At 37.7% G+C, this 27,249-nt stretch overlaps 1 protein-coding gene across 3 annotated transcripts in view; it reads left to right on the top strand.

The window, feature by feature from the left end:
• The window catches only part of LOC126248573 (ATP-dependent helicase brm), a 456,856-nt gene that overhangs the window by 416,601 nt on the left and 13,006 nt on the right, over positions 1-27,249 (top strand). For 2 of the 3 annotated variants that reach the window (XM_049949677.1, XM_049949676.1), the window contains 3 exons: positions 8,731-8,823; positions 21,619-21,732; positions 21,860-22,089. In XM_049949677.1, the coding sequence (XP_049805634.1) occupies positions 8,731-8,823; positions 21,619-21,732; positions 21,860-22,089 (437 nt within the window). The remainder of the gene's footprint in view (positions 1-8,730; positions 8,824-21,618; positions 21,733-21,859; positions 22,090-27,249) is intronic. The other variant, XM_049949678.1, reaches the window with a different exon arrangement.

Genomic DNA, 27,249 nt, shown 5'->3' with positions numbered 1-27,249 from the left:
GGTGATAAGTTTAGTACATAGAGAATAAATCTACAGTTAATGTTGTTTACTTTTGTGTTTCTCATTGATTATTGGCTTAATGCAAACAGAATTTTCTTGTGCTTCATTTGTAATGTAGAATTTTGCATGAACATTTTGGATAACTTCTGGTTGTAGACTGTTATGGTGCTGTGCTTTAGTGTCTGATGCTTACAGTGTAGTTATTGACTGATTGTTGTTCACTGCCAGTTAATAATTTTGAAGCTTTTAATTTTAATATATAACTGAATTATTATTGTGTCATTTATCCACCTGTTTAAACTAGGAAAAACTGTCTGAGGTTAGTGACAGCTGAACACTCGCTTTGAGAAATTGATGTGTGTTCATATGTCACAGCTACATGTCAGATGAAGTATAAAAATACATCATTGACATGGAATTTTTCCACTCATTTCAGAGATCCTCTGAGATGGTATGTCTCACACTATTACTAGATATAACAAAAGAATTGAAAAATGAGCATAGATTCTGATGTAAAAAATCAGCATTTGTGTACTGATTGTGCTGAGCTGTGGGCTAAGAACGCATAAAGTTAGGTACACTATCAAGAGCATTGTATACTATTCCAGAAGAACATCTGACAGGTTTTAGATTGGAATGTCCTCAATCTTCAGTGTAATATAATTATTGCTTGCTGTATCATCTGATAGGTGACTGTAGTCTGATTAAAATTACTTGATAGTTGACATCTGTTACTTGCCCCTACATTGTTGCCAAATAAGCTGCCGGCTATCACTCAGTTATAGGTGACACAGAAACATGACGGGTCATTTCACAAAGGCAATTAGCATGTAATGTGGAGTAGTGGTGGAAGTGGCCATGGCAAGATGTGTTGAAAATGCAAGACACACTGTCAACAGCTGATTTTAAGTGACCAATCACTAAACTGTGGCAAACAACACGTTTTGTAGCCCTGAATTTAAACTCACATTCTAAGCTGACCAAAACCTAATGATGTGCAATGTATCCAAGATAAATCTGCAGCAGAACGAAAATCATGATCGCTTTGTTCATGGTGATTAAATTTAACCTCTACGAGCAAACTTAAGACAGAAAATTTAATCTAAGGGCTAAAAAGCAAACTGTCATTTTTTACTATCATCGGCCACCTGAAACTATCTTCACAGTGGCTACACGAGCTGCCATGTTACCAACTGATGAGGAGTCCTCATTGGCATTTCATTGCAGTTTATAAGTGACACAGTCAGATTCCAGATGAAACAAGGTTGATAGGAAGAAGAATTAGGGCAAATAAAAAAGTCGTTATGATGATGAAAATGACATTGAAGAGTATTAGAAATAAAAAAGTTACATTTAAATCAGTTAATTAAATAAAAATAATAATCAGTTTATTTTGATTAGATTTAGAAATAAAAAAATTCCACTACATTTGATGAGATTTGAACCCACAACATTCTACATGTTAGGTTCATACACTAATGATTGCCCTATGCCACAATTCTGGGTTAAGTAGCCATGTATATAGCTGGGGTGATCCTGTCGCAACAATGAATTGCAGCCTTCAAAAATTTGGCTTCATGCAGTGACATGTGAATTTTATCTAACGTATGCCTGAATTGCATCTTGTGCGGAAGCATCCATTACTGTTTGGTTAGTGCTATCTATTAGCATTATTGTGTATGTATGGGAGGGGGGGGGCAGTGTGTGCGTGCATACATGTGCATGTGTGTTTCTTTGTGTGTTGTGCGTATCATGTGTGATGAAATACGAAATAAAAGTGCCAGGCGCATGATTAGGGTTCCAAACACATCAAGAAAGAAAGCCGGACAATAAACTGGAAGTGAACCAACAAACTGCTGCGCAATTTGGCAACAGTGAATGGTTCTGGCGTGACATTGAGCACTCTGATTGGAGGAAACCAGTGCCAATATGTTAAGTGTCAGCTATCAAGTAATTTTAATCTGACTATAGTGATTTCAATATCATCCACTTAAAATTTGTGGAGCATTTTTTTCCTGAGTTGATTTGAAAAGGAGCTATAAATGCTCCTTGTGTTAAAACTGTTTGGATATCTTTAAATAATAAAGAAATTTAATTAATTTTAGAAAAATTGATGTATTTTGGCAATTATGTTGCTTTTGTGTGGCTTGGTGGCTGAGTGGTTAGATGTCATATGACAAATCTAAAGGTTCTGGGCTTGATTCTCAGTTGGTCCAAGGGATTTTTTTCTGTCACCTCACTTCTTTCACCTCTGTTGATTTGTATAAGTGAAAAAGAAAAGTTTCACTGTCATCTGGAGTTCACTGGCTAAGTCAGATCACAGGTCACAGAAAGGCAAGGGCATACTATCTTCAACAGGACCATATCTAGTAAAGCACTACAGTGTTTCAACAAGCCTTTGCATTGATGATGGTTTTACTGTTATGACTGTTAAAAATTGTGAGTTAAAGGCCTTGTTTTAAGTATCAGAATTGCTCTGAATTTAATATATTTCTTTTTTTGTTTGCATTCTTGCGCCTTCTGGAACCTAAAGAGTTGATTAATGTATGCTGAGCCCAATCCGGAACTTCATTAAGATCCTTGCTGAGTGAGGTGGTGCAGTGCTAAGTACACTGGGCTCACATTCAGAAGGATGAGGTCTCAAATCCCCATGTGGACATTCAGAGTGAGGTTTCGTTTTTTTCATCAAATCAGTTGATGCAAATTCTGGGATGGTCTCTTTGAAATTGGTATGGCTGATTTCCTACTCTATCCCTCCTTAGTCTGAATTTATGCTCCATTTCCAGCAGAGTCATTGTTGATGGGACATTATATTCTTAATCTTCCTTCAGCAAGATCTTTCAAAAGACTAGAACCCATGTAACAGACTCACCAAAATCTTTCTTCCCTTGTATAGTTTGTTGTTTTGTTGTTACTTCTGCTGCTGCTTCAGCAGTGGACGTTTGAAATATTACTTTCACATTTTTCAGCAGAATGAGTATTTGCAGTGATTAAAAAATGCGGAATATGTGTCGTGTCCTAACACAGGGTAGAGGGAAGACAGGGGGCTACAGGTCAGACTGCAATTTCTGAATGATAGGGATCAAATGCAGAAAGACAAACTTCCAGTGAAGACAGTGCCAAGCACTGTTACAAAGCCCCTATGAGAGGCACAGATTTTAAAGTTGATAGGATGCCTGCAGCTGGAGTCTCAAGGATACTCAGGGATTTGATTAACTCTGTTTATTAGCAATGAAACCAACTACTACATTGAAGGCTCATTCTGAACATTAAACAAAGCCAAGGGCGCAACTGGTTGCCCAACAGAAATCAGTGTCTGGGCCCATGGAGTGAGTGCTGACAGGACCAGTGAACACTAGCAGCATTTTAAGTACAAACTATGAGAGCAGCACTCCAAGTGCGGGAGACAGACTTGTTGCAGCTTACTGAAACTGGCAACAAGTGACACGGAGTTGGCATCCCAGTGAGCTGAGTGAGAGCTCTGAATGAATACAAAAACATGGGTTTTTAAAAACATGGCTTTCTTATAGTCAGCTCACCAATCCACTGGCACTTCACAAGCTTAAGCCAATCTGACAAGTGACTCTGCACCTCCAGGATGCCTCTGCCCAGCCACATTCAGATTCCTCCCCCTTCTCCTTCTCAGTAGATATGGATGTATCAGGATTTTACATTAACACACTCCAGGTTTGGTATCAACTGTGTTCAGCTGGAAGCCAGATGTCACTGCCCTTCCTCTTGTGGCCAGCAACAACAGTGTTTTGCATCACTTGGCTCTGCCCAGAGGCCCTTCATGAGTGGGGACCACTGTCGTAGCACTCTAACCAGTACAAATCCACTGATGTTGCAGTTCTCAGGAGCAGGTATGAAGCTTTCTGCATAGCGTCTAGACAGTGGATCGAGTTACCAGTTAATTCTCTGAAGTGAAACATCTCCCCTTTAACAGCTGCCCAGAGCATCTGCAATTCGCAGAGCTCTAGCATTGCTGTTTACCTCTGATAACCTAAACGGGTCCACTTTTGCTTTGTGTGTCTGATTTGCTATCTTGGAGTGCTCTCTGAGCACTATGGGACTCAACTGCTGTGGTCATCAGTCTGGAGTGCCCTTTCTTGCTTCCAACAGCCTTAAGCTTAATGATACACAAGTTGTTATATTGTCAATATATGACATACCTTTAAAATCATACATATGTTACCTGAAAAAGTTCAAGTGTAAAAATGGCCCCCCTCCAACCTTTAACATTATATATATGTTGCCTCCCTCAAAAAATTGGTTGTGATGACAAGACTGATGTGTGGTATAGCCCAAGGTCTAGGTTAGGCTGGAAGGAGACAATTTAGTACAAGATGGTGATAGGAAATAAGGATAATGTGGATATGAAACAAAGGTGGTTGTAAGAGATTAAACTACAGAATGGCCAAAGGCCTTTGTTTAATGCACTTTGTGTTATATATAATTAAACCTGCAAGATAAACTGAGAAAAACAGTGTTACAGAATAGACAAGTCTCCAACAAGTATTTTATAGCATATTTTGTATATAAACTATGACGAATGCATTGTTACTGTCTGTACCCTTTCAGCATTATAAAATGATAGTAAAGAAATAGTGGCAATTAAGATTAAGTATTTTGTTGAAGGGGATGAAGTTATATTGAAACACTTCACTAATGTTTTTAAAAAACTGCAAGTTCACTGATCTTAACTGTATTTAATTCAAACTGCAGAAATACTACTGACACAGTTCAGTAACCTTCTCCAGATATTAGAAACTAAATGAAACATTTTCAAACTGATGGAGGACGTTCAGAAATTCATTAGAAGAGTTTGTGTTCTCACGTGCTATTTACATTTAAAATCATATTGTGACATTTAAAAAAAAAGAAACAACCTCTTTCTTGATATGACAGACTCACCTATTGCAAGATAAATTTTTTTATAACATTACTGAAGAATGGTGCCATGTGTTTGAGATTTGAATAAACTAAGTAAGAATTTCAAAAAGGCCCTATTCCACTAAGCAATTATCATTGTAATTTGTTTCCTGATGTTCAGTCTACGTTCAGCTGAAAACCAAATGAGATGGAGTGATTAAGGTAATGGACTTCTATTTGGGTGGAATGGGGGTCCCATCTGTCCCTATCCCATCCTTGTCTAATACAATATTGTGTTCCAAGTATTAATGACCTTTTTACCCATAGGGTGTTAAGGCTTATTCTTCCTTCCTCACTTCATGCTACAATCTATTGAAGCACCTTTCTGCAGTTGTTATTTGCCTGAGCCTCCACACAACACCTATGTCTCTCACCATCTCCACTAATTCTCTCTCTCTCTCTTTGTTTTTTTTTTTCCCCCTGTGTGCGTAGACCCCCACCATACCCCTCTGACAAGAACATACTGGAACATACCACCGTTTCAAAATTGTACATAGGTTGAAGTTGTGATATTTCTTGCCCACTTCTCACCCTTGTTAAATTATGTTCCGTAAGTACTTAAATGGGTACAGCAAGTAGTCCAGTGGAAGGCATTATGGTTTGAATATAACAAGTATTTCATTATCAGTTGCCTACACCCCTCCACTCCAATGGCTTGTGTTGTGGTATCTAAATTATAACAAATGCTACGAACGTTGAATATTTACTATTGTTGGAATGTGTGAAAACTTTTTACTTGGTTATTATGACTGTGTAGATGAAACAGCAAGCAATAAATATATTTTATGGTTCAGATAGGGACTTTTCAATTTGATTTGTTCTACATGAAAATTACCTCCATAATATACGTAGCTGTGTCCCTTTCTGCTACAGGAATGTGAATCAGTTATGGACGTATTTGGGTCAGATTGTTGTGTGATAGGTGCCAAGGATGCAGAGTACTAGATGAAATGTTATCTCTACACTGATCCAGATGAAGGTTGAAATTGGTCTGTTAATGGGACAATAGATATTTCTGCCAATCTTTTCAAAACTTATATAGTGCTCTTTTCTTTTGTTCTCTCTGTAAAGTTCTGCAACAGTCACATAAAGTTAAAGAAGGGAGAGATTTGTAATGCATTTCCAGACCAATTTAAAATGGTGTTCTAATTCGTTGATTAACTCGCCTCCTTTAAAGCTCTAATGGCTGTATGATACTATGTTAAGAAAATTTGTCATCCTTGCCTGTTCCTAAATTCTTTTATAGTTTTGAACAATTACTATTTTTCAGTTGCATGATCGACTTCGTTGACAGTTAAAGTGATTTGAGAACCTGATAAAGGTCTCTGCTGGCTGCTAGGTACTTTATATGTTAACTGCCCATGGGCACCTTCATAAAAAGACTGCTGGGAGCTCAACACTATTTTCTCTGTAGGATTTTGCTCTAGCACTTTCATATTGAATTAATTGGTCATTTGATTGTGCTTATTTGATGTACCATATTGTGTAAGTTCTCCAGCTTGTCTCTCAGTGTGGACATTGAGGTTGCAAAGTAACACGTAATTCTTTAGAATGTCTTTCCTTTGTGGCCCTTCTTGCTACATGTGCCAGCGATACAGAATTGTAGTTTTTGGATGATTTAAATTATATGCAGCAATTATTTGATGATTGTTCTTCACTAGGACGTTCTCTGAGTATGTATTTGCTCCAGATGACCGTTTCATTTCCTAATGTGCACATTGTTAGTGGAAACAGGCATTTTCATCTTGCCTAAGAATTTGTACAAAAAACTTGGCAGTAAGCCCTATAACGCACTAGGCAACCTGTCTGTGGCAGCCAATAAAACGGTGATGTATCATCATAGGCTGTGTAGCTAGGATTTCCTGGCTGCAGCAGCCATTATAACATATCTGATTACATGGAAGACAGGTGTCTCCCCACAGCCAATTACGAACAGGGTGTCTTGTGAGAATGTATGAGGCTGTCTTCAATCTCGGTGCACTTGTCAAAGTAGCCAGACCTTGTTTGCAACCCAAAACAAAATGTACAATGACTTTCGAGACTGATATTTTCTGTAGTTTTTTTGTTTCACTGCTGTTGAATTTTTTTAATTACACATGTCCTCGTCTGTTTGATCATTATTAGTTAATGCCATAAATCTTTGGTGTTACTAGTTACCATGGAATTTTGCATGAACAAATACTTTTGGTATGAAAAAAGAAATAATTAAACTGTGACAATCAACATTTTACCCCCAAAACCTTCAGTTATTTTCAAATATTATTAGCAATAAACTATCATTTTTGTTTTTGTTTATATTCACGTCAAATAATTAACAGTTTTTCTTGTGGAGTTATACAAATTTACGTAAGAGTATCAGTTCCCATAATAGAATAAATTTGTTATGTTTACTAAAAGGTTATCAAATGATTTCACTGACATTCAAGTATAGTTAAAAAAAATACAGAGTAGCTTTGAAGATCCTTAAAATAATTTTAAAATAAACCCTTAGTGTGACCCACCATTAGTTGGCATGAACTCAATTTTTTTAGACAAAACGTAAACAGTTATAACATCTTCCATGTCCATCTGGCTCAGCTGATTGGTTACAACTGATCATCAGCTGGCTGCTAAGTCTTATTTCAGCTCTCAGCCATGCTGCTTAGTGTGTTATAGCTCTAAATTGGAACACTTTTTTTTCTTTTTAGCAATGAAATTAAAGGCACTTGTGAGCCACATATCCCCCTTCCCACTCTTATCCTCAGTACCATTACCACTGTTTCGATTCCAAAATTTTTGTTTACTGAGATTTCATAAGAATTGCTACATTTTGCATGAGTATCTCTGTGATGGAAGACATCATCATGGACTACCAGCCAGTATGATATAGGGTTAATGACGCCCTTGCATTACCACCTTCATGGTTCACCAAGTATAGTTGGTCATTAATTTCTAGAATGTTATAGATCTATATCCATTCATTGAAAGATACATTTTGCTCATTGCTTTTCAGCTTCTAAATGCTTCCACATTTACTTACAAGTTCTGCAATTGTCTTTCGAAAAGTGATTGTGTATAAGACTTTCATTTCATTGATGTACTGATATAAGGTGTTCTGTTACTGAGAAAAATTCTGTGAAAAGTATTAATTAGGTACTAGTGTCTCTTGTATCCTATTATACAAAATTTTATTTGTCAGGCATGATTTATTTGATCACACATATAACTTTTGCAATTTTTTGAGAATTATAGAATTCCTCAGACACTTATCTGCATGAAGTATCCTGTACACGTTGTTCCTTATAATATTTCTGAGATCCTGATGTACATTTGGTCGGAGCCTGTGGTAATAATTATTTGCCTCCCACCGTCTGGAATCCTTATGGATTGAGGTGGTGAAGTAGCTAAGGCACTGGACTCATATTGAAATAGTGTAAAAATCTTCATCCATCATCTCGATTGAAGTTTTGATGTGAAACACACAAAGCCATTACAATATTTGTGTGTGTGTGTGTGTGTGTGTGTGTGTGTGTGTGTGTGTGAGAGAGAGAGAGAGAGAGAGAGAGAGAGAGAGAGAGAGAGAGTGTACAACAACTGATGAAAAACCTATCTAATTGTGAAGCCTTTCATCATCGAGCACATTTTTTTATTTTCAAAGATGAAATGATCTTCATCATTGTTGAAAATGTGATCATAGCATGCAACAGAATATTCCATGTCATGTTATAAAATTTGAACCCAAGTATATGTAAGAGAAGGCGTTAGTGATAAGATTTTTCTAATGAAAATGTGACTTTTTGCATGACGCCCAATGTGTAGACATGGGATCAAGCAGTCAGCGGGCATGCAGGCAGCCTGTGCTCCCATAGTGTGGCAAAGCGCACAGGAGTGAGAGGACCTTGCATGTATAAAGTGAGTCTGCTTATATGTTCATGGGAAAATGTAATGGATTCACAAAGAAGAGCTCAGTGAGTGTAAATTCTGTTATAATGTTTGGCTCAGCAACAACAACAGATGCCAGTCTGTATGCAAGTTATTGGTTTGAAGCTACAATATTCCATTTTTCTTTCTGTCTGTGTCTAGGATGCCTTGTAAAGGCGTTCCCTCTGTTTTGAATAGGTGCATAGTGCTGTTACTTAGGGCAGCAATGGTTATTTAGTGTTATGAAACTCACTGAGTCTGAATATGGGAGCTTTACAGAATAACTTTATTATTTATTGTAAATTTTTATAGTTAATGTAACTTTGCAATTTATGCTGAGAAAGAAAGAATGAGATTAATGGTAATTCTTGACTGAAACAGGTAACAGGAAAAGTTCTGAATTTTTTTTCTTTGTGATGTTCTGTTTTTTATTAGACATATATGAAATTTCACTTTATTGTACTAAGTAAATATTACTATGCATTGTCTATGTAGAAAATGAGATTTCCACTCTGCAGCGGAGTGTGTGCTGATATGAAACTTTCTGGCATATTAAAACTGTGTGCCAGACTGCGACTCGAACTCGGGACCTTTCCCTTTCGCGGGCAAGTGCTCTACCGTCTGAACTACCCAAGCTCGACTCACAACCCTTCCTCACAGTTACTGGCAGAATTGAAGCTGTGAGGACAAGTCGTGAGTCATGCTTGGGTAGCTCAGATGGTGGAGCATTCGCCCACGAAAGGCAAAAGTCCTAAGTTTGAGTCTCGGTCCAGCACACAGTTTTAATCTGCCAGGAAGTTTCATTGTCTATGTACTTGTACTGCCATGTCTACCATATGTTACTATAGGCTCTGTCTACCGAGTGTAAAAATTTATCTTCTTTCTTTGCACTTCACATTTACTTTTTCTACTCCCTTTGTCAGTTTTGCTTTACAGTCCAAAGCACACAAGAAATCAGTGTTTTGAATTTGGTCCATTCAGAACGTCCTTCCAAAGACTTTAAAGCTCAGTTCAGAAACTTCAATTTGTGTTGATGATACAAGTATTCTAATCAAGGTCCAACCCCAACTTACAAGACACAGCTCAGCCTATAGCCGAACAGGCATACAGCTGGTTCATAGCAAACAGTTTGTCTGAATCACATAAAGTCTCTTATTATGCAGTTTCAAACTAGCACAAATGACTTGCTGGCACCAAGAGTAGACACTATCATACACTAAATGAAACCCTGTTTGTGAAATGCCTTGGTGTCCAACTGGGTAACAAGTTCAGATTGAGTAAACACATAGTAAAGTAAAAGAGGGTGGCATTTTCCCCACTTCTGTTATATTTATGTTATTTGTTCATGACTAGTTTCTACCTGTTGGGTCATTTTTGAGTGATTTTTCTGTATAAAAGAGAGCACACTATGTTAGCTCTGCAAATACAATTAAAATAACGTGCAAAAATATAAATAAAATATTGAATTACAATTCAGCTCCAAGTAGTATCTCTCTGAGTTGACCTGAAGACAAGGGTGTTGGCTGATTTAGCTTATTGCCACTCTGTCTTGTCTTTTATATATATATATATATATATATATATATATATATATATATATATATATATATATATATATATATATATATATATATATATATATATATATATATATATACACTCCTTCTGCAAAAAAAATATAAGAATTAGAGACAACTGTACAAAACTTTTTTGAACACCCTTTGTAGAACTACCATCTTGGACACTGCAGCTGAAATAAATGACGTGTTTATTCAGCTGAATCAAGTAGTGAGAATATTGTGTAAAGTAGCAAACGACACGTCATGCAGAGATTTCTTTAATGATATTGAAATTGTGACATTAATTTCGCAGTACATGTACTCCTTAATTGTGTTTGTTTCTGATAATAAAAACCAATTACTGTAATTAGCTCAGTCAAAACAAGATAAAAAAATTTATGTAGACTTTGTGTCCTTTTATAGTATTCAGAGTGGAATTCGCTATCCTGGTGCAGAGGCATTCAACAAGCTCCCATTTGTGTAAAGCAAGAAATTGGGAATTCCTACCAATTTTCACAAAAAATTAATAACATTTTTTGTTAGCCACTCTTACTACAAATTATCTGATCATTTACATGCAAGGATTGAAAATTTCTCTTTACTACATGATAAGTAAAAATTTTCACTGCAAAGTTGCTTGACAAGTTGTAATGTATTGGGTACAGGCCTCTGTTGTTACAGATGTAGGACACTTTTCTTTAAAAATCCTAATGCAATCAAATGAATATTAAGATACCAATAGAAGATAAACATTAGCTGTATAATACAGTATAACCTAGGAAGCAGCAGCTTTTTCAGAGTAGTGGCTTTCCTTCTAGTTTTCAAGGTTATAAGTAGCTGACCTATGCACAGAATGTATTAAGTAGTATAGCAATAGTTTATTCTTAATATAACGTACAGATTAAGTTTGTTATTTACTTCTCTTTTGTTAATGTATGGTCTTGAAGACCCACCTTCTTGATGGTATTCACAAAACAAAATGATTGGTTGAATGAATGAATGAATTGTGTTCCGTACTTAACAGTTCTTTACAGGGTGGAGTTTCACATACCATAGGTTAGTTAATTTAAACATTGCGTATTTATTCATGTTTGGGACAGGATTTTTCTAGTGCACTTGCAATTACCTAGTTCCAGACAGACTCTGAGGTTCTCAGGATCTCTTAAGAAATTTGTAGGCTTTTCCAGCTACATATTAAAGACAGTACTGCATGAAAGCATTAGGTTGATTTAAATCAAGTTACAGATATATTTCATTTCTGATATCAAGCTTATTGCTAGCATTGCAGTGTCTTTCATAGCTGAATTTGCAACAAACTATCGAATACAGAGTAACTGAAGCATATAGCGTGTAGAAGTGATTATTCTGTCATGTAGATATATTACCTTGTGCCCGAGATTCTCATTTATTTTCTCATGCCTATAAAAAGAACTGTTCAAAAATATCAAAGGGTTTTCTACAACTTTTAACTGAAGTTGACAAATTTATTTGATTACTTTGATTAGTTGTCTGTTACAATGTTGAAATTTCTGTTAATCACAGAATCATTAGGAAACTCTTTTGGCAGGTTACCAACTGTGGATATGAATGAATAGTGAACTTATCTTTTGTGTTTTGATATTCTCAGAAAGAAAATAATTTTAGGTTTGCTCTTGAACAAGTCTGTCTTGTGACATTTTAAGTGATCAGATCTATCTGTTGTAGTTTTTAATGTTGCTTGTAATACATGTAATTAAGTGAATGATTTCAAGATACTGTTTTAAATAATGGAAACATGACTGGTCCAGTATTGATAGTAAAGAAAATGTTAGATATTGAAACAGGCATTATGGTTCTCTTTATGTCATCCTGACGGGCGTGATGCAAAAAAGTGGACTCTCACATTCCATTTGTCTTGAAGTAGCATAAGTCTACATCAGTCATGTTCAGCCATATGGTGACTGAAATAGTTTCATATGGGCACTATAACTGGTCACACTGACTGGTTTTGATTGAAGAATATACATCATACATTTAATGGAAAAATAAACTGTCACATATGAAATTACATCCGAACAATCTTGTGAAGGTCAGTCAGATGCATTTTTGTTAACTGAGTGCTGTAACAAAATACATTAAAAAAAAATTAAAATGTGTGAGAGGTTTCTTTGCAATGTTAATCTTTCATTGCTTGTCACATTTGACACACATCCTCCATGTCTTTACCTCCAACTTGTTTTATGTATACAATTTGAAGAAATGTTATCAGAATCATTAAGTTCCAATCATATTTTTCACACATCCAACTGGTATTTTTGTACATTAATTCTGTCATCAATTTGTGCACATAACCAACTAAAATTCATGGTTTCTCTTTATGTTTTTACTGTCCTTGTAGACTGTTGTCTTTCATCTCTATTTTGATACCAAGATCTAAAGCATTCATTTTGTTTTTCTACTTTAGTAGTTTCCTTTGTATGTCATATTTATCAGGCTTTTTTCCCCATAAGTGGAAGAGCGCAACTTTCAGTCAATTTTCAAAGTTCAGGTGAGTAGTCTTATCATCATAGATATTGGCACTGGTGTGTAATAACTACCAGCCCTAAGTGCTTGTTTTAAGTTTACTAATTGTTTTCCCTTTCTTGACAACTGCAGGGAAATAATTTTAATCTTAGTTTTCTCCTGTCCTTGTAAACAAGGAAATTATATGTTTGCCTCTCATCAAGACTTTAAATAAAGACTATTGAAACAATCCTCATATCATGTTTCCAGTAAAGTGCCAGAATACCAATCATCCACTACACAATATGAGAAGTTTGCTTGTGCTAATTACATCTTCCGGAATTTTAGAATTGTTTGATTAAAAATTTATCCTACTTTGTGTCATTGTCATTAGAGACAGTTTTGTTATAATTGAAGTGCACCAATCGCGAGCAACATTTGACACCTTTTTCACATATTATCTGGTCAAATAAAATTATAGCAAAAATATAAAATGAGTTATATTACATATCCAGTATTTTGAAAGCTATTGAAATATTTTCATTGTATGCATTGGCCCAGGATGGTAACTGAGAACTATTGCATGTTTTTGGGTAAACATTGAGATGCTTCAGGGTTTTTTATTTAATAAGCAAATTTAGCAGTATATAATTTCTGAGAAATTTCTAAACTTTGAAAGTTTTATAGTATAAATATTCTTTTTTCTTCATAATTGTGACTGTGAAATAAAAAAAAACTTCAAATTGTATCTAGTAATGATCTGCTCAGTTATTGATTGGTTATTTTTAGGTATTGTTCCAGAGGACTTCAAACAGTAAGTTATACATTGGCAGTCTAAGTGACTTTCATTAAATGCCTCCCTACATTTCCAAGTGACACAGATATGGGACACTATTTTTCAGCATAGTCACCAAGATGAGGGCCAGAACGTTCTACCAATCATTCAGTTGCTCAACAATAGAAATCCACTCCTTAGTCATAGAGTCATTTGAGAACTGCTGTGTGAATGTCTTCATCGTAGAAAAATCTGTGATTACTGCAAATCTATTCCTCAGCTGCCTGAACAGTTGTATGAAATAGAGGATGGAGAATGAAAGGGAAAGGGTTTCATATAAATATAGACACCAGCTGCGTCATCACAAGAGATGTCTGTGCTGTTAGACATGTCCGACATAACAGACACTAGTTAAATGTATTCCTGGACATTGTCGTATGTGGTCGATGTCAGTGGCCTTCCTTCTTGGTCAGCATCACATATGTCTCTGCAGCCTTGGACTAACTCTTGGACCCATATCACTATGGCTGGATGTGACAATGCATTTGTTCCTTATACTGCCAGAATTTCGTGGTGAATCTGTGAGCAATTTAGAAATTTTGCCCACAAGAATCATATTGTCGCATGTACAGCAGCTTTGGAGGACATTTCCAGTTGCCACCTCATTTCGCTCCCACACTGTGATGCCCTGTTGTCCATACCGCAGCAGAACTGTGCCTGCAGGAAATCTGAAACATGTATTCTCTTGTGACAATGCACTCCTCAAGTTGAGCAATGGTCTTAGGGTTTGATGACTTATGTAAATTACTTCTGATGTCCTTTCATAGTTACATTATATCCAGTTACATTGTCAAACAGTAAAATTTACTGTTGACATGATTTGTATTAGTGACTACTAGTACATGATAGTGTTGATTTGGATGTCTCATTGAATGACAGATGTGTGTCTTCTCTTTCTGAAAGTTCAAATGTCTCTGCCTAGCAATTGTTGTCAGATGAGTCCAGGCTGTAATCCCTGGTTTGAGAATAGAATAGTGTTTGGAATGAATCTCCTATGCTGCATTCACTAAACAGAAAGTAGTTGGAAATGTGAATTCCACATGCTCTTCAGTCATTTGCTTCAAATACTTTTCAGTAACAATAACCTCCTTTCTCTGTCTCCCCCCCCCTCTCTCTCCCTTCCCCTCCCCCTCCCTCTCCCCCCACCCTCTCCCTCCCTCTCCCCCTCCCTCCCTCTCCCCCTCCCTCCCTCCCTCTCCCCTCCACCCCCCTGTGTGTGTGTGTGTGTGTGAGAGAGAGAGAGAGAGAGAGGAGAGAGGAGAGAATGCATGTGATTGGGTGCACACTAGTGGAGTAGTAGTAATATCGTGGTTGTGGGGCTGTGCATGAAATAGTCTCTTCAGTGGTGTTGCAGACACTGCTGTTAAGGAATTATGAGGTGGTTGCTATCGGTTGGACAATGAGCTGAATCTGATAATAAATATATATTGCTGTGAGCCGTACTGCATGCAGCATGGCAGAGCAGTTAGCATCGCTCAATGGTGTGCTGTAGGTCAGCAGTTCAAACCCAACAGCCAGCAATTATTTATTGTGTACCATTTACTCATTTCTGGAAGGTTTTCAAAATTTCTTTGAAATGGTTGTGTATTCTGAAATATTCAGTATTTGTATAAATAGCAGCATTCTCTGTCCAGGAGTTCAGTGCTGTTCTGGCTCTGTGTTGGTGTTCATAATAAAACATGATTTCATTGCTATGAGCTGTACTTCATTGACTACTCTGCATTTAGATTTGGACTTGATGTTGTTGTGGCATGATTGTTTGTGTAAGAGGAGACGTACAGCATCTTATGGCAGCCATGTCAACCTCGTACATCAGGAAGTAATAGAGAATGTTGAAGAAGAGGTGTACTGACTTTGAGCACCAATCTCTGCCACCGGTAAAATATATCAGGAAAAATGGACTTTGTCAAATCAGACTTGTGCCACAGCCATCAAACAACAATCCAGCACTTGACCAAAGTAGGTACAAGCAAGTCCTCCAACATGTATAATGCCCTGTAGAAGAACAGACATTTGGAATTGAGGAAAACATACTTGTATGTGCCCACTATAGATGCCATTGACACACTATATGCTGTTGCTGATAAATAAGACAAGTTTTTGACAGCTAGTAGCTGCCATATGTCAAATATTGCAACAGTTCTATTAACGCCAATCAAGTACAGACGATTATAGTCTACTTGGCATACCCTGGATGAGGTAGCTACCCAGTATCCGTAGCCACTCCCCATTGTTGTATAGAGGTATCAGCACCTCACCTACCCTCCAAATGCAGGAATATGAAGTGAGGTGGCCATCTGTAGAGGTCAGGCTGCCACAAATGAAAATCCTTCTTGAATGAAATTCAGGAAATCTGGTTGATGATGCCACCATCAGCGACCAACCTGTCCAGGGGATAGTATACTCAAGGGCCTCCTTTTCTGTAATTTCAAATACTTTATTGTTGCCAGCTATAGCAGACTGTGTTCTGTGATGTGAAAGTGATTGTGCTGAGATTTGCAAATGGTAAAACATTATATCATCAGTGGGAATCGTCCACCATTTAGCCCTTGCTCGTCTAACGTGTCACTGGCTGAACAGCGGATAATCCAGGAGGAAGTGGAGAACTTGCGGAGAGATGTCATTGAACCTTCAGAGTTCTTGGTCCTCTCCTGTGCTGTTTATGAAAAAGAAGCATGGCACATGGTATTTCAGCATTGACTATCAATGACTTGGGGGGGGGGGGGGGGAGTCACAAGAAAATATGTCGCCCACTGCTGCGCATTGATGACACCCTAGACTGGTTGAAAGAAGCAAAGTATTTCTCAACAATGGATATGGAGACAGGCTACCGGCAGATCAAGGCTGATGAGGCTGACAGGAAACAGACTACCTTCATAACTCCTGATGACCGCTATGAGTTTGAAGACATGCTGTTTGGAGTATGTAATGTTCCAGTCACCCCCAAACCTGCTTCTACAACTTAACACCTAAGCCACCTGAAGATTATCTTGAATGGTAATCAGATTGCAGGCCTCCACCTGAATTTGAAAAAAGTCCTCTTTACTGCCCAAGAAACAAAAATTGTGGTGTATCTAGTCAATGGTGATGGTGTCTGTCTTGATCCAGAGAAGTGTTCTCCAAATATGTACCTATGACTGTCAATTCATAAAGGACTTTCGTACTAAGGTATGTCCCTTGCAAGAACTACTGCAGGGAGTCGCCAAATTTTCCTGGAACAAGGTTTAAGAAAGATCTTTCTTTATCCCCAAGGAGGCACTAACATCATCTCCAAGTCTGAGATGAACTACTCTACAGCAGAGAAAGAGTGCCTTGCTCTTGTTGGAAAGAGTGCTTCGCAGTTGTTGGAGCAATCAAGAAGTTCCAGCACTAGTGACGTTGCAAATCATTCACTGTTGTGACTAATGAACATTTTATATGTTGCCTGACTAACCTGGAGGAAGTCCAGGCTGATCGAAACTGCACAAATATTCAATCAGACCTGAGTAAGCTTTCAAAGTTGTGCAAAGATTGGCAACTTGTTTTAAATGTTCAGAAATGTAAAATTTTGCACTTCACAAAACAAAAGAACATAGTATCATGTGAATATAATATCAGTTAGTCACAGTTGGACTCAGTAAACTCATACAAATACTTGGATGTTGTTCTGAGTAGGGACTTGAAGTGGAACAGTCACATAGGCTCAGTCTTGGGTGAAGCAGGTACTAGACTTTGGTTGGTTGGCAACTTGTTTTAAATGTTCAGAAATGTAAAATTTTGCACTTCACAAAACAAAAGAACATAGTATCATGTGAATATAATATCAGTTAGTCACAGTTGGACTCAGTTGGACCACTTGCACATACGGCCAAAATACGGTCTAGTCAGAGTGTTCCGTCGCCGTATCCATCGCCTCGGACGCGCACGGCGAAGTCTGGTCCTCATCTTCATCCGACGATAAGAATACCACCTCTTCCTCGGCCTCACAGTCCGACGGCTCCGACGCCATCTCGTCCTTAACATTACGACAATGTATAATATGACAATCGGCATGTACCACATGAAGTCTAGATATCAACGCCTCATCACCTACATTAAAATCATTTGAAACAAATATGACAAGTCCCCTATGCTTTATGGTCAAGCCCGGTTTATTTTTAACATTAACGGTAACGGGCCGGAGTTCTACAATTCGCTTCAATATAGAAGCAAAAGGCCGCCATCTCAACCAATCAAATTCCTCGAACAGTATAACATGATGTATACGAGAATTATAACCGCCAAATCCGAATTCGGAACAGAACAGCATAAAAATATGTTGCTTATGTGAAAGAACTTTCTCAATCAGAGTGGACTTGCCGATATTAGTATCTCCATAAAGGTACAACTGCTTCTTACGTACCATTTGGGACCGAAAGGCCTCATTATACCACCGGACCACGCGGCCCGCCCAGCCATTGTACGTGAGGTGACACTCGGTTAGGCAACGCGCAACACACTTCTTCGCCTGAAAAGATTCAAAGTACTTCTCAATAAACCTTATACGGGACCAGTTATTAACAAGGAACGGATCGGTATAATCAATTTCATTTGTTCGTTCTGCCCACCGACGTAAACGAACATTAAATGAAAACGACGATTCATTACAATTCGTTATAGGAAGAGCATCATTCTTAGTAATATAAACCAATGCATTCTTCCTACTTTTACATTTTTGCACGTCGAATACTCCATTTATCGATCCAAACATAAACTCTAAACCAGACCGTACTTCAGACAACAACTTCACTTCCGCTAACTTTAGGTATGCATGTATATGTGTTTTATTACCTTTCGCAAAGGGTTCCTCTGCCACACAATATTCCAAATACACAGTCAGTCTGCAAAGGAGATTGCTGAAAAACCACTTGTGCGACACACCCTAGAATGTTGGCGAAGCGTGTGGGACCTGTACCAAATAGGACTAACAAGGGATATTGAATGTACGCAGAGAAAGCAGCACAAATGGTCACAGGTTTCTGTGTATTTGTGTATGTGTGTGTTTTTTACTCACAGGGGAGTGTTACAGAGATGTTGAAAGAAATGAACTGCAGACTTGAAAGATAGGCGGAAACTTTCCTAAGAAAATCTACTAACAATGTTTCAAGAACCGGCTTTAAATCATGACTACAAATAAACTACAACGCCCTACATATAACTCCCATAGAAATTGTGAGGACAAGATTAGATTAATTACGGCATGCACAGAGGCATTTAAACAACCATTTATCCCACACTCCATACATGAATGGAATGGGAAAAAGCCCTAATAACTGGTTCAGTGAAATGTACCCTTGGCCATGCTCTTCACAGTGGTTGGCAGAGTACAGATGTAGATGGATCTGTCATGTCAACTGGTGAGATGGGCACTGAGGTTTCAGGGGTATACAAAAGCAGACACAAACACAAGGATGAGGTTGCTGACTGTCTATCAAGGAACCTTTAGCGGAACACAGCAGCACAGATCAAATCTGAGTCATTGCCACATTAAATGATATTGCTGCTGAATAGAGCGAAGATCCAGCACTGCTGAAAACCGTAGAAGCCTTGAATTTGGAGGGGCTGACCAAAGGAGAATTCAAATTAATAAACAGAATATTATTTAAGAGTAACTGTGACCTAATTGGGTGGAAATAGTTGCTTGTCATTCCAGTTCAATATGCAGCCACTTATCCTTAAGTAATTCCACGATGTTCCAACATCTTGTCACCCAAGAGCTGTGAAAACTCTAGACAGAATCAGATACAGGTATTACTGGCCAGGTCTCTACCAATCATTAGGTACTATGTGAGACTATTATTTATCATCTTTATTATTTCTCAAGTCAACATACGTTTTTCACAACACATACTAATCTTACAGGGATAAATGAGCTATTGTTAAAAATGTTTTTTTAACCGGCTTCTGACATTACATACCAATTTTTCATTAAAACTTAGTATTTGTGGAAAATTTTAACGTAAAAGATACTTTTAACTATCATAGGCAGAAGGGCACCATAGATACCGGCTCCATATCTACATTTTATGAAGATAACTTATTAATCATGGATGAGAGACTCCCTTTTGATATTATTTTATTACAAATACTGTTTTATTTCTTTTAAACTATTTATTAACTGGATAATTTGTATACATTGTCGTAGATAATAATCATGTCCACTGCGATAGTCCATTATCTCTGCCCATCGTATAAGTTGACTTTTCTAAGCAAACAAACTTTCTGAGTCGACAAACACATTTATCATTGTCACCTTGAATTGTGATTTACGTATTGCTGCTTTGGCCTAACATGCTTACTGTAAATGAAAATGTTTGCCAAGTTAAAGTTATAGGTTATGTGGCCCTACTGACAGTCCCTGATCTCTGCCCGTCGTACGAGGTAGAACAATCATTCTGAATGCAAAACACATTTTCTGGGCACACAGAAGTGTACATACAAGGATGTATCATTAATTCATGATTATTATTTTACGTTGTTTGGGTCATTTGTAAAGATGTTTTCTCTTCCTTTCCACAACTACCCTTATCCCAGTGGCTACACTTACTCCAAATACTGTCATTATTTAAAACTATAAAAATGTGGAAGTTTTGCATGGGTCCCTGGTCAGGGATAATTTCGTGTTACAATGTCACACACGCAATTACAGCTGTCTACTATCAACAGACGAATGGTCTCACAGAACACTTGAATAAGATTTTGGCAGATATCCTCTTGATGTACATTGCTGTCGAAGAGAGAGATTGGGATACAGTGCTAGCCATTGGGGTCAAAACGACAATGGATACACTGTTTCTGTTTCAACCAGACAATACTCAGTATGGCTACATGAAACACCTCATCACCAGGATCACAGAAGCATGACAGCTGGCTTGCATACGTACCCTGTATGTCCTTGAGAATGATCTAGAGTGCTATAACAGCAAACCGTGACCAGTTAGATCAAGCCTGAGAGACTTGGTATGGGTTTTTACACCTGTGCCAAAAATGGGACTACCAGAAAAGCCACTAAAATGCTAGTTTGGGCTGTATACTGCCCTTCGTTGCTTGTTGGATGTCACATATGAAGTCAAGGATTATGACCCTTCAGCAAGAACACAGAAGCACAGAGACATCATCATGTTCTTTGTGGAGGGGTCTACATTTGACGCTGATCATAGTGAAGAGTATGTGACAACATGACTAGATCCCATAGTGTTGCCATATAGAGAGCCATTGACAAAGCTAGATCCATGGTGCTGTAATCAGCTCAAATGAAAACTTCTGAAACAGTGGATTGCTATTCCTCCAGCACAGGGAGCAATGCTGCAAGCTGTGCTGCATGCATGTTGGCATAGTGGCTAGCATCGCTGACTGTTGTGCTGCAGGTTGCCAAAACCTGAACTACAACAGTTGTTTATTACTTAGTATTTATCATTTCTGGAAGGTTCTTGAAAGTTTTTATGTTTGTAATGTTTGTATATTGTGGAATATTCAGTGTTTGTATGAGTATCAGTACTCTCTGTCCTGGAGCTCAGTTCTGTTCTTTTCTTGCTATACATTGGTGTTCATTATAAACGTGCTTTCAGTGCTAAGAGCTATACTTCCTTGATGACCATACTTCAGACTTGGACTTCATTGTGATAATGATGTGGCAGTATAATCTGCATTTTTCTATTTTAAATGTGTACCAGACTTGCGAGAGAGAGTTATGCCGTGGAACTGTGCAATAAAATTATTTTGGTGTTAGTGTTACTTTATGTAGCTGTTCTTTTGAATAAATGAAAAATAATTTTTTTCTTGTAAACCACATCATTATTAGAACCATAGTTTTAAAATCATTAAAATATGTAATAGTTCAAAATAACTCATGTTTCAAAAGTTTATTTGTAATGGGACATAAATTATGTGTAGGTGGAGAGGTGGACATTTGAAGAGGAGGAGGAAGATCGTTATTTAGGCCGAGGGTCTCGCCAAAGAAAAGAAGTTGACTACAGTGACAGTTTGACAGAAAAAGAATGGCTGAAGGTAAGTGTCCTGCTTCTATTGCTTTTTAGGAGGGGGCCATTTTCAAAAGTGAGAAAATTTGGATTTTCAAACATAAATAAACCTATTGAAACGGGCTCTGAATTCTGTAGCATCTTTTTTGTGCCAGGCAATTGATGAAGGTGGGGAAGAATTTGAAGAAGAGGAAGAAGAAGAGGAGGAGAAGCTGAAAAAAAGGACACGTAAGAGACGAAGAAAAGTGGAAGAGGAAGAAGAGGAAGAGTCCATACCTATCCAGCCAAAGAAGCGTAAATCTTCATCTGTGTCATGTGCTGTTGACCCACAGCTTAAACGACGGATGCGAAAACTTATGAATATTGTCATCAAATACACTGACAGGTAATTTCAAAATACAACTTCATTATGTGGTAGTAAAATTACAAAATACGTCATAATATTCAGCTTAAAGCTGTACATATTATTTCAAAATAGGTTTTTTTCCTCTTATTTTGAGGAGAAAACATAGCAATGCTGAGATTCTGAAATATGTTGTCACTGACTTTACTGTAGTCTGTTTAACAGTGACTGGAAGACATTACATGTGCCCTGCAAAATTGTGTGTACTACAAGTAACTGTGGGGCTAATGTTCACCAATCTAAGTCCATTTCTTAGATGTTCTGTATCTTGTGCCTATTTTAGTTGAGCTTTAGAGTTCGAGACTGTTGATTTTTCATTATTGTCGCAACACGATAATTTACAATGTGCAATGAATGCTACTGCAGAAGTCATAGTTCACTCCTAGTGAGATGGCACAGTGGTTAACACACTGGACTCACATTTGGGAGTTCGACAGTTCAAGTCCTGTCCAGCCATTGACATTTAGGTATTCTGTGATTTCCCTAAATTGCTAATGGCAGATGCCAAGATGGTGGCTTTGGAAAGGGCACAGCCGATTTCCTTCACCATCCTTCCCCAATTCGAGCTTGTGTTCTGTCTCTAATAACCTCATTATTGGCAGGATATTAAACTCTAATCTTCCCTCCTCCTTTCATATTTCACCACCAGGAGCTGATAATAAATACTTCTTTATTACAACCAGTTTCAGTCCTCAGACTATTATCAGGTCTCCTGTATACCAAAGGAGAATATAAATGAAATGCATTTTATACTTATATCTAAAAACAAAGATGATGTGACTTACCATACGAAAGCGCTGGCAGGTTGATAGACACACAAACAAACACAATCATACACACAAAATTCTAGCTTTCGTAACCAACGGTTGCTTCATTAGGAAGGAGGGAAGGAGAGGGAAAGACGAAAGGATGTGGGTTTTAAGGGAGAGGGTAAGGAGTCATTCCAATCCCGGGAGTGGAAAGACTTACCTTAGGGGATAAAAAGGACAGGTATACACTCGCACACACACCCATATGGACCTTTAAAATGGCTTACATGGCAATATAAAACTTACAGTGTCTATTAGCATAAAATTCAACACAAGTCACTGATGTAAAAATACGAGACACAAAGTAATGGGGCTGACTGTGTTCATATGTAAAACAAAACACTTAAGTATGATGCACATATACAGTGTTACCTGTTGTCAAGTAGTGAAACATATTACAATGTCAATAATAAAATGTACTGAACACTGTCATTCTTCCTTCTACGTATACAATCTGGTTCTAACATACTGTGTGTAGGCCCTCAGCATACTGATGACTATAGAGCTGATCACTATTATATATGTCAAACCAAAGATGATACAGGAGGTATATTAGTATGTTAGAACCAGCCTGTATGTATAGGAGAAATATTAGTAGTGTTTGGAACATTGTATTATTGACAATGTAATATATTTTACTAGTTGGTGACAGGTAACGCTGTATAAGTGCATTTTACTTCAGTATTTTGTTATATGTATGAACATTGTCAGCCCTATTACTTTATGTCTCAGGTTCTTAATTTCAGTTACTAAAGTTGGATTTTATGCTAATTGTTGCCATAGATTTTATATTGCCTTGTAAACTGTTTTAAATGCCTTATGTGAGCAAGTGACATCTTACTATGTGAGCTTTTGTTAGTGTGTACACCAGACAGTGTTGTATTAAGAGTTAAATATGAAATGCATTTCACGTATTTTTCTCCTTTTGGTATTCAGGCGACATCATGATGGTCTAAGGACTGAAATTGGCAATTTTTTTTATCATCATCTCTTGGAATATGACTTTCACCTCTAAGAACGTATGTGTGTGTGTGGTGTGTGGTGGTGGTGGTGGTGGTGGTGGTGGTGGTGGTGGTGGTGGTGGTGGTGGTGGGGGGGGGGGGGGGGTGTACTATAGTTAAGTTCTCTCGTGAAATGTGTGTTGCAGCATGGTTGCATGCAAATCAACATTTGGGTTGATGTTTACTTCATAGTTTCAGTATTAATATTTGTCTTTAAAAAAAAAGAAATAAAAAAAGCAATCTGTAGTATATATAGATACATAATACACATCCACAGGCATGTGAAAGTAGTGCCCTTATAAGTAGCAATAATTATTTTATATGTAAATGCCTTCACATTTTAAGTTGTGGATCAAGTTACTTAATTTTAAAGTCAAAGGATTTTACCATACATAATGAGAACTGTTATTTTTAATAAATATACACAGTTTGACTGAAATAAAATCTCTTGGAACACTTTGCAGTTCGTTGCAATGATATCAGAAGTATAATTAATAGTGTGTAAACCTCCTTTTCCTAATGTCACAACATTAAAGTCAGGAAAGCCCATACTTTAAGTAATTATACATTCAAGGCAGAATTTTGTTTCAATTTTTCATGAAACAAAGAGTGTTTATTGGTGGAGTTTTGGGCAGATTGGTTTGGAATACTAACAGCACACTAATATCAAAATGTGTTCTTAAAACAGCAATGCACTGGTAATAGATTTGTGGACAGATGCAATATCATACTGATACTGTAAAGATCTGATCACAAACTATTACCGATGTGGGTGGACCATGTGGCTGTCTAAAATGTATTCTTCAATATTGTGTTCATTTTGACATTGACCAAAACTAATTATACAAGCTCAAACCTGGAGAATCTGCCTGACCAAGCCTTGCTCAGTCCTACAGAACAGGCAACATAGCAACACCTGGAGTCCAAGAAAGAACTGTGGTTGGCTGATACTTGCCAAATACATCAAACAGAAATTTATTCTAATCAGAGTTTATTTACATGTTTAACAGAGCAATTTTGTTAGCGCTCATCGTGGGGTATCATGGAAATGCAAGGGGATACATTAGTAGTCAATTGTAAGTTGTCAGTGCGAGAGGAGCAGTAGACAATATATTTTGTAGCAGTGAGTGGAAGTAATTTTATCAAATCATGACTTCAGTATAAAGACAACATGTATAGTGTTTTTGAAAACATAAGGGCCATAATCACTAAAGTTAACATGATAATTTCCATAATAATAATAATAATAATAAAATTATGGTCTATAATATATAACTGAAATTTCAGAGCAAAGTAATGTGAGATGTGTAATCTGTAATCAGTAACTTTCCTCTGAGTAATTATTTGAACTAATCGGTAAATGTAGCTGAGTTTTGTTATAACGCCGGCCGGGGTGGCCAAGCGGTTCTAGGCGCTACAGTCTGGAACCACACGACACTACGGTCGCAGGTTTGAATCCTGCCTCGGGCATGGATGTGTGTGATGTCCTTAGGTTAGTTAGGTTTAAGTAGTTCTAAGTTCTAGGGGACTGATGACATGCAAACTATCACCTTTCAACCTGACATAGACCTTTGGTGACCCTGTAGATTATTATGTTGTCACAACCTTCAGATCCAATAAATAGCTTCCAGTAATATTACATTTCTTGGAATCACAAACTCTAAACTTTAATATTTCAGCCTGATCTTGATCTCGGTCTACACTACAAACCAGTCTTCACCACGACCTTCTGAACAAGTAGTAAAAATATGTGTAATATGCCACAATGAAAATTTAATTGAACTATGAATAACCTGTGAAGATTGTTGAATGATTTCAATTTAGTGTTCGAAATATAATGCCTCTTTTCTCACCTCTCATTGGTTACCTTGAACTGTGCTGCCATTGGTTTTGTGGTACTGGAATGTTGCCAACCTACATTGATGAACAAAAACATTATGGCCACTTGCTTAATACTGAGTCCACTTTTGAAATGCAGTACAACAGCAATTCCACACAGCATCAGTTTTGACAAGCCCTTGGTAGGTTTCCAGTGATATGTGGCACCATATGTTGACTCACAGGTCATGCATTTCCCATAAATTATGGGGCAGTGTTTATAAGTGTGCCTGATAGTGTCCAAGATATGTTTAATTGGATTCAGATCAGGAAAATTTGGTGACTGAGACATCTACGCGATTTCACTACCCTGCTCCTCAAACCACTATAGCATGATTATGCCCTTGTGCCTTGAACAGTTATTCCGCTGGTTAATGCCATTGCTATCAGGGAAGACATCAAGCATGAAAGCATGCAGGTGGGCCACAACTGTCATGGTGGTTTCGATTATTACCACAGATCCCATGTGATTGTCCCCTGTACCTAATACTACCCCCACCAGCGCATCTGTGGTGCGCTGCATGGTTCAAGCAGCAATGTGGATGGTGGCATGTCTGGACAGCCATTGTACAACACATCCATTTTAGATACTTTAAAATGGCCAAAGGCCTAAATTGTACAGGTATACATCACATAAAGAGAATGGCAGCTGAAGACAAAAAATAAAACACTGACCTCATGTAACAAGAAACTGTAGCGATATGGCAGTATTGTTTGATTAGCTTGAGAACAGGTATGGGTTATCTGCCTCGGAGCCTCACGTTCAACAGTATGCACTGAACAGTGTGCTTCAGAACACTTCTTTTGCCCCCAGCCATCATTGTAGTGTTCTCAGATATTCCACAGGTCACCACCTATCCTGCTTTAGAGAGTGGGCAAGCTTCAGGCCATGTTCTGTGATGAAGTGTGGATTCAGTCACCTCATTGCCTCCTCACAGTTTCATTGTCCTTTGACCATTTTCCATAGTTGTTCACAACAGTAGTATGTGAAGAGCTGACCAGCTTCATCATCTCCAAAATGTTCATTCTCAGGTGCCAGGTTGTAATGGTTGCCCAGGTCAAAGTTGCGTATGTCAGTGGATTTCCTCATTTGCAACCTTTTTTGTCAGCAGAATGATACCCATTCATCTTTGCCCTGTTAATATACTTCCCTTACCATGTGTATCACCAGGCAGCATTCGATCTCATGATGGGCAGTGGTAATAATGGCTCACCAGTGTATTTACTGCAGAGAAAAATCACCCAGGCTGTCACTGCGCCTGTCACCACTTCAAACCATTTTGATGAAGACAGTTCACCTCTCACCCTCTGGCGCCATCCTCTAAGTTTTTTATCATACACCAAGTGTCTCTTCTAAGAGTCATCAGGAATATTTTCTCTGGTGTTTTGAAACTGCTCCTGTTGTGTTCAGGCAATGTTCAGTCTCAACAGAAAATCTTGGTTGCTCATTCAAT

The sequence above is a fragment of the Schistocerca nitens genome, chromosome 3 (genome assembly GCF_023898315.1).
Source record: "Schistocerca nitens isolate TAMUIC-IGC-003100 chromosome 3, iqSchNite1.1, whole genome shotgun sequence".
In the NCBI taxonomy this organism is placed as follows: Eukaryota; Metazoa; Arthropoda; class Insecta; order Orthoptera; family Acrididae; genus Schistocerca; species Schistocerca nitens.
The sequence above is the reverse complement of the archived record's forward strand: the minus strand, read 5'-3'. Positions and strand labels throughout refer to the sequence as shown.